This window comes from Sciurus vulgaris (genome assembly GCF_902686455.1).
Source record: "Sciurus vulgaris genome assembly, chromosome: 13".
Taxonomy (NCBI): Eukaryota; Metazoa; Chordata; class Mammalia; order Rodentia; family Sciuridae; genus Sciurus; species Sciurus vulgaris.
In genome coordinates, this window is record NC_136474.1 from 13043067 (window position 1) to 13051065 (window position 7999).

General features: G+C 57.9%; 1 protein-coding gene across 1 annotated transcript in view; it reads left to right on the forward strand.

The window, feature by feature from the left end:
* The window catches only part of APCDD1 (APC down-regulated 1), a 29271-nt gene extending 23121 nt beyond the window's left edge, over window positions 1-6150 (forward strand). Inside the window, exons 4-5 of the mRNA XM_079108871.1 lie at window positions 3183-3504; window positions 5092-6150. Of these exons, the coding sequence (XP_078964997.1) occupies window positions 3183-3504; window positions 5092-5537 (768 nt within the window). The 3' untranslated portion in view covers window positions 5538-6150. The remainder of the gene's footprint in view (window positions 1-3182; window positions 3505-5091) is intronic.
* The last annotated feature ends 1849 nt before the right edge of the window (window positions 6151-7999 follow it).

A 7999-nucleotide genomic window follows, 5' to 3' on the forward strand; every position in this document is an offset into this window, starting at 1 on the left:
GATAAGTGAATGAACGAGATGTCTCTCTCTCTCTCTCACACACTCCCCCTCTCTCTCAGTGGAACATCAGCCGGTCCCCACCACCCAAAATATGTGTGATTGCATTCGTAAGAGACACATGGAGTAGTCAGATTCAGAGACAAAGTGGGTGGGGCCATGGGGCCGGGTGGGGCAGTGCTCAGTGGCACAGAGCTTCAGCTGGGGGGTACAAAGCTCTGGAGGAGGAGAGTGGCCAGGCCTGCCCCTTGGCGTGAGTGTCCTTGTTGCCACTGAACTGTGTACTTAACAGTGATTGGGATGGCCAGTTCTGCAGTATGCATTTTTTACCACAACAAAACAAAAGGAGCGACTATAGGAATTTGGTAAGACCAACACCTACCAGCCAGGTTCTCCTGGTCCCTGTGCACGACCCTAAATCCCCAAACCCAACAAGTAGAGGCCAGGCCTGGCTGCTTTTCTTTGCCACCAACAGAAGCACCCATCCATGACCAGCATCATCATGAGATGACCACAGGTCAGCCAGGTCCTCATCTGAACCTCAGGCCCCCTGCCTGTTATTCTTAAAGGAGAGATCCTCTGAAGCACCAAGCACCAGCACTGCAGCATGGTGCTTTTCTGGAATAGCCCGGATGACTGCTGTGCCCACCACCACTCTCCTGAACCTTCTCCTGAGAGAACCGAAAGGAACTTGATCCTCAGGACTATCCCAGCAGCACTGGTCACAGAGCTAAGGTCCCTTTTTCCTGTCCAGGCAGCTTTCTGATTTTTCCTGAATTGATCCTGGTGTTGGAAAAGCACATCTTTTCGTGGATTGAGAAGCTCAGTTTCTAGAATGGCCAGAAATGAAGCAGTCACGGTAGATGCTTTTAAACGTCCGACTCACAGATGGAAGACTGAGTGTGGGGCGTGGCTGGAAGGGCAGGTGGGCTGGGATGGTGCCAGGGAAGCCCACGCAGCCCCTGAGGACCTCAGGGACAGGCCGGCACGCGTGCCTGCCAGCTGCAAGCTCCAGAGGGCAGGGCACACGGTCCTCATGGATACTCTGAAGCCAGTGGCTGCACCTTTCCTGCCCTGACCGACTGAGCTCCTGCGGCTCCTCTTTCCAGTAGGGTGGCCCCCACAGGTGGTGCTGGGCCAGTCGCCGGTCCTTGCACGGCCTGTCTGAAGAGCACCAGGACAGGAGTCCCACTGTCCTCTGACGTCTCGGCGAGCTGAATGCAAGCTCTGGGCTGGGTTTCTCTGGACAGTGTGGACCGGGAGCTGGGGCAGCAGGCAGTTTTGATGAGGACAGTGCAGACCACGGTGGCGTCCCAGCCCTGATGGGAGTACAGGACCCCAGCTGGGCATTTCAGGCATTGTGTTGACCTTCCATTCTGGACTTGAGCCATCAGAATCCCTTGTTCGGGGTGAGGATTCCAGAATCTGCAGCTAGCAGTAACTGACTGGGGAAATGCACAACGGAGCCACTCTATCCAGCTGCTCTTTTAACTCCGTTGTCCTTCCTCGCCCCGGGGGCCTCTGAGAGTGGCCCAGAAAGGAGGGAGCAGGCCATTGTCTGGGCTTCACCCCAGGTAGGTGCCCCGAGTGGGAGCCTCCGCCATTCCCTCTTCTGTCGGTTATGCAAGTGGCCGCCACGCACAGGGAGGAGGTTGACAAGGAGCGAAGGGCTCTCCGGAGGCCCCCAGCTGTGACGCCGTGGCTGGTCCCGGCCTGCACAGCCCTAATGGGCCGCATACTGGGATGGCCCCTGCTTCTCACTGTGGCTTCCTGGGGCAGCTCGAGTCCTCCCCTGGGCCCCCAGAGCCCTCAGGAGACCCTGCAGCAGCACCCGGGCCCAGGGTGCTGCAGGGACATTTCACAGACCACAGCCATGTTAGAAGGGAAACACTCCCCACCTGCAGCGCAGCTCACCTGAGGAGGCCTGAGTCCCCGAGCACGGAGTTCTGCTGGCGGGGAAGGTGGAGGGGACACTGGGAAGCCGCTTCTGCCCTTGCCCACCCCCTCCAAGAATGGCAGCGTCTCACCAAAGAGCAGTCCCCCCACGTCACGTGAGCAACGCTGCTGACTGAAGTCTCTGACCTGGGGAGCCAAATGCCGCAGTGCAAGCCATCACCTGCCTGGGTTGGAGCACAGGGCAGGGAGCCAAGCATCCTCCAGAACGCGAGCTGCCTGCTCCCTGACCCGGCCACAGCCCTGATCAGAGGATAGCGTGGCTCCAAGGCCAGTGTCCTGTGAGCCCCGCGGGCCTGGGGCCACCCCCGAATGAGCAGAATGGCAGAGACGTCCAGGGCGAGGCAGGCCCTGGCTCGGAGGAGTCCTGTGCCTTGGGTCAGAACCCGCGCTCCTGACCTCCACACCCTCGTGGCCAGTTTGAAGGGTGCAGGTCAGTGGTGTCCACTGTGTCCACAGCGTGCAGCCTCTGCACTCTCCACCAGGCTGTCTCCATCATGCCAGCTGGAAACTGCCCACAGACCCCACACCCCCAGGCCTGCCACCTCCTGCTCCTGTCCCTGGATTTCTAGACTCCAGGTACCTCTCTTCACTCGGCATGAGGTCCTCAGGCTCATCCCTGGACTGGCAGTGCCAGTGACATTCTGCTGTGAATGTAGACCCTGACTTGGTTTCTGTCCATCTTTGGACAGGGACTTGATTGCTCCTACCTCTTGGTGCCCATAAATGGTGCTGTGACCGTAGGCATGTGGGTTGGTGTCCAGGGCGCTGCTCTGGATTCTTTTGGCCATGTCCCTGGAAAGGGAGTCCCTGGGTCACATGGTAGCTGCTTTATACTCAGGTGCTACCTTACCCCGTTCTGAACAGCTCAGCCTTTCAAGGTGTCCCCGCACCCTGCCAGCCCTCGTGGGTCTGTGATCGTCACCTTCCTTTGTGGTCTGGAAACCTCATAAGATTCTACAGAGTCCCTATCACAGCTGGAGTATTAGGCAGGTCTGACTCAGGTGAATGTGACTTGCACCTACATGTCTGCACACACGCATATGCACATGCACATGCACACATACACACGTACACACACACGCACACACACACACACACACACACACACACCTCTCCCTCTGTGCACCACAGCCTGGCTCCAGGTGCCTCTGGGGAGTTCGTGTTGTAAGTGACGGGGACCCAGCTGTGGGGACTCACGATCTCAAAGACCACTTGTCTCCTGCCCTCAGAACCACGACCACGCCTGCATGGCCTGTCGGATCATCTACCGGTCAGACGAGCACCACCCTCCCATCCTGCCCCCGAAGGCCGAGCTGACCATCGGGCTGCACGGGGAGTGGGTGAGCCAGCGCTGCGAGGTGCGGCCCGAGGTCCTCTTCCTCACCCGCCACTTCATCTTCCACGACAACAACCACACCTGGGAGGGACACTACTACCACTACTCGGACCCCGTGTGCAAGCACCCCACCTTCACCATCTACGCCCGCGGCCGCTACAGCCGCGGCGTCCTGTCCTCCAGGGTCCTGGGAGGCACGGAGTTCGTGTTCAAAGGTAGGCAGCCGCCTGCCCTGCCCGGGGCTAGACAGCTCTGGGCACCTCCCTGAGGCGGAGCCCTCGAGGAAGGGCCTCTCCTGCCCGGGGTGCTGGGGGACTCGGAGTCATTTCTCCCAGGGATATCCTTCAGAGCCCCAAGTCCCTCCTGCCCTGGGCAGGGCCGGGGCTCAGTCTTGTCCTGCGGGCCCCAGGGTGGTTGAGCATGCCCCCCAGGTGGGCAGGTGTCAGGTGTGGCCCACAAGGCCATCACTGTCAGCGAGACCTCAGTCTGCCACACACCCTGGGGCCGTCCTGGGCTATCCCAGAGAGCCTTCTTCCATGGGCAGTGAGGAGTGACCGATAGCGACCCTCGGGTGCTTGGAGTGGTCTCTTCCAAGCTGAGCTGGACCTGCATGTGAGAGGTCATCACAAGGGCCAGATCAAGCACTGTCACCTGACCCAGGGGGCAAGCAGGCAGGCTTCCACTGTCCCTAGGATTTAAGTTTGAACCTCTGAAAAACCAGTATCAGCCCAGTCATGCCAGTTAAGAGGCATGGCTCCGTACTGGGTGTGACTCCCAGGTGGCCTTCTAGACCCGTTGGTGAGACTCCTGACCACCCAGGCCGGCACTAGAACGTCCCAGCGCCCGGCTAGAGAGGAAGGTTTGCTCCCGAGCACAGGTGGTGGCAGACCAGCTGAGAAAGCACCCTTTGCAGAGTCCCCCAGACCTGTCCCAACAGCACGCGCTGCCCTGGAGGACCCGGTAGAGCCTCCGCCAGGGCTGGGGTTTCTGCTTAGTTTATTACTTGTGCTTTTCTCACTTGTGAACTAACCCACTTTAGGTGCTGGATCTATGGGCCTGTATTAATTTATGAGAACGCTTACGCTAATATAGATGTTTGACAGCAAAACTTTTAGACATGTTCACACTTTTCATAAAAACTAAATTCCAGCTTTTATTGAATGTTTTTGCTCCCAAAGAGACAGCTCAAGAATTTCCCCAGCAGCTTGATGCAACGCTCAGAAGCACGCTCAGCTGCAGACTGGGCTTGGCATTCACACCTGAATGCGGTGTTTTCTGGCCACACCTGCATGCAGCCATCCTCAGTGTCCACAGGGAATTGGCCCCAGGACCCCAAGGATCCCCAAATCCGAGTTGCTTGAGCCCCTCCTGTAAAACTGCTCAGTGCTTGGTGTGACCTGCGTGGTCCTGGGGCACGTCCACGGCACCCCAGGAGGCTGGTCCTGCCTGATGCAGCGTCATGCCCTGCGATGTGAGTGCTGGCTGCACGGTGTCGTCTGGGGAACAGGGACAGTCTACTGGTGTTCGGTGTGGACCCAGCTCCTCTGGCCTTGTTGACCTGCAGCTGGTTCCATCTGTGGTGTAGGACGGGGCCATGCAGGGCTGAGTGGCTGCATTCGCAGTGACTCCCACTCAGATGAGCATGGCGACTCTTCCTACCTGAGAGAGCCTGTGACCGATGTCCAGCGGCCGGGTAGGAGGGCTGTGGCCTTGTTGGGCTGGCACACCCCAGCATTTACCAGGTGAGCGTCTGTGCCCCCACCTGCCCCCTGGAGTCACGGACTCTCCTCTCTCCCATGCAGTGAATCACATGAAGGTGACCCCCATGGATGCGGCCACAGCCTCCCTCCTCAACGTCTTCAACGGGAACGAGTGTGGCGCCGAGGGCTCCTGGCAGGTGGGCATCCAGCAGGACGTGACACACACCAACGGCTGCGTGGCCCTGGGCATCAAGCTACCTCACACGGAGTACGAGATCTTCAAGATGGAACAGGATGCCCGGGGGCGCTACCTGCTCTTCAACGGCCAAAGGCCCAGCGACGGGTCCAGCCCAGACAGGCCGGAGAAGAGGGCCACCTCCTACCAGATGCCGCTGGTCCAGTGTGCCTCCTCCTCACCCAGAGCAGAGGACTCACCCGAAGACGGTCGCAGCCACCCGCGCAGCCGGGCACCAGGCACTGCAGCCTGGCCGCCGCCGCTGGCCGCCCTCGCTGCCCTCTGGACTCTGCATTGGAACGTCCTCAGATAGAAGTCTTTAGAAGGTTGTATTTTTTCTAAACCAGGATTTCTTACCATTTACAGATCTTGTTTGCAACAAAGGAAGGACATTGATTCGGATGCACTTGAAAGCTGAGGCCGTTGCCCCCGCCTGCCCTCCCTGCAGCCCAGAGTCCTGAGCAGCTCGTTTGATGTTTCTGCTTTGAACTCGGGCCAGCCTGGTCCCGGCCTGAGCGGCTACACAGCAGGGCCTGCAGCTCAAGTCTGCAGGCGGCTGTGGCCGCGGCCTCGGCTGGTGTGTTGCAGGGCAGAGGGACGGCTCCCCGTCCTTACTTTTCTGAGTCGAGCGTGGAGGAAGCTGCTGTTGGGCTCCAAGGTCTCCTGCCCTTTTGCCATGGCCGTTCCCGCCCTCCTTGGGGACAGATTTCCTCTGCGTTTTCTGTGCTGGCGAGTTGGTTTGGACTGCAATTCAGTCCTCTCGTGTCAAAAAAGAAGAGATGCGGTGTGGATGTGCACAGCAGGACAGCCTGCCAGGGTCAGCTAAACCGCCGCTGAGGTGGCACTTGTGCAAAAAGAGAAGCACGATGTGTAGAACTGTGGAGTGGGGAAAATCTGTAATTAAAGTTTTGACGTAATTTAAACCATTTGTGCATCACGGTTTTCACTCTGAGAGGAGAGACTTGCTCCAGGCTGGTGCTGGGTGCCGGTTGCAAGCCGCCTCCTCGTTCACCTCAAGGTGGGCGGGCAGTCGGGGGAAGAGCAGAAGCAGCCCTGTCGCTGGACCGCAGGAGCAGCGGCGCACAGGGTCTGTGCAGTGTGGTGAACGCTCCACGAGCCAGAGACAGCCCCCATTCGCTGCGTGGTTTCCTCCTGGCGGGGGAGTGACAGCGCGGACCGGCAAAGCGCTTGGTGCTTAGGTCAGATTCTAGGAAGTGCTGCATACCCAGGGGATTGATCAAAATCAAAACGCTAGCTCAACATCTGCCGAGTTTGATACACAGAGAGGTCAGAACACTCCCACAAAATACTTTTTTGTCTGTGGATCTTTTTTTTTTTTTTTTTTTGGTACTAGGGATTGAACTCAGAGGTACTCGACCACTGAGCCACATCCCTAGCCCTATTCTGTTTTTTATTTAGAGACAGGGTCTCACTGAGTTGCTTAGAGCCTCACTTTTGCTGAGGCTGGCCTTGAACTCACGATCCTCCTGCCACGGCCTCCCGAGCCACTAGGATTGCAGGTGTTTGCTGCTGCGCCTGGTGGGTTTTTTAAATTAATTCTGATATTGTTATTACAGGACATAATGAAACTGCTTGTCAAACTGTGTTCACTGCTACAGAACACCCAGCACTTACCACCAGTGACAGACTCATACCACTCATCCACCACCGACACCCACCTTAGCAGGCTGTCCTTCTTAAAAGCCTGCCACATACCTACACCCACACCAGATGCACGGGCACAAGCAGGTACACCAGGGACGTGAGCGTGTGAGTCTTAGGATGACCTGGAATTCCCAGGCCGTGTCACATTCTGAGCAGGATGAATCAGTGCAGAAGGACGAACATGACTTGCCATGAAGGCTGACCCACAGGTGGACGCCTTCACGCACCCCATGCACGTGACGTCTTGCTGGGTCCTGGAACACCAACACCCGGGAGCATCTCTTACACTCGCTCTCTGCACACCCCACGCTGAGCTTCACGTCTGGCTGCCCATCACCTTGAAGGCATAGGGCCTTTCAGATGTGGGTCAGCAGTGCTGACTGGAAACCAAGATGGGCTCTGAGGTCAAGGATGTCTCCTCCTGGAACATTCTATAAGGAGTCCAAGGCACCCCAGAAACACACCATGCACTTGGGAGCTGACAAGTCTCTCCGGCTCAGTGGCCGGGGATTCTCTTTACGTGGTTTGGAGAAAGGGGGGATAAGAAAGGGAGGCTCTGACAGACCTGACCCCGCTGCAACAGGGTGTCTCAGTCCATTGCTGTAGTAGAATACCTGAGCCCAGGGAACTTACAAAGAAGAAAGGTTTGCTTTGACTCAGTTCTGGAGACCAGAAGCCCAAAGTTAGGTGACTGCTCTGGCAAGGGCCCCTGTGCATGATGGGAGGTGGAAGCCACTGTGTGTTGGAGTGGTCAGACCTGAGGTGTAGCTGGCCCTGAGACAGCCACTCCCATGCCAACTCGTCCAGGCCCACCTTCCAAGAGGAAGGCGTCACTCTGTGCCTGAGGGCTCACCCCACGGCCCAGGGCCCTCTAACCCAGCCCATGAGGACTGGGGTCAGACAGTTGCTCTCTGGTAACAGTAAGGTTTGGAGGTAGTTAAGACTTCACCCTCTAAAATTCAAACTGCCCCTCAGCTCACGAGACATGTGCCACTCCTGTTACCAGCACAGACCCCGGGGTTGCTCTTCTCCGGCAAATTCACCCTGGCCTTCCAGAGCAGCTTCTCAAGTCCTGCCCAGCCTCCATGACCTCCACGTGGCCACCGCAGC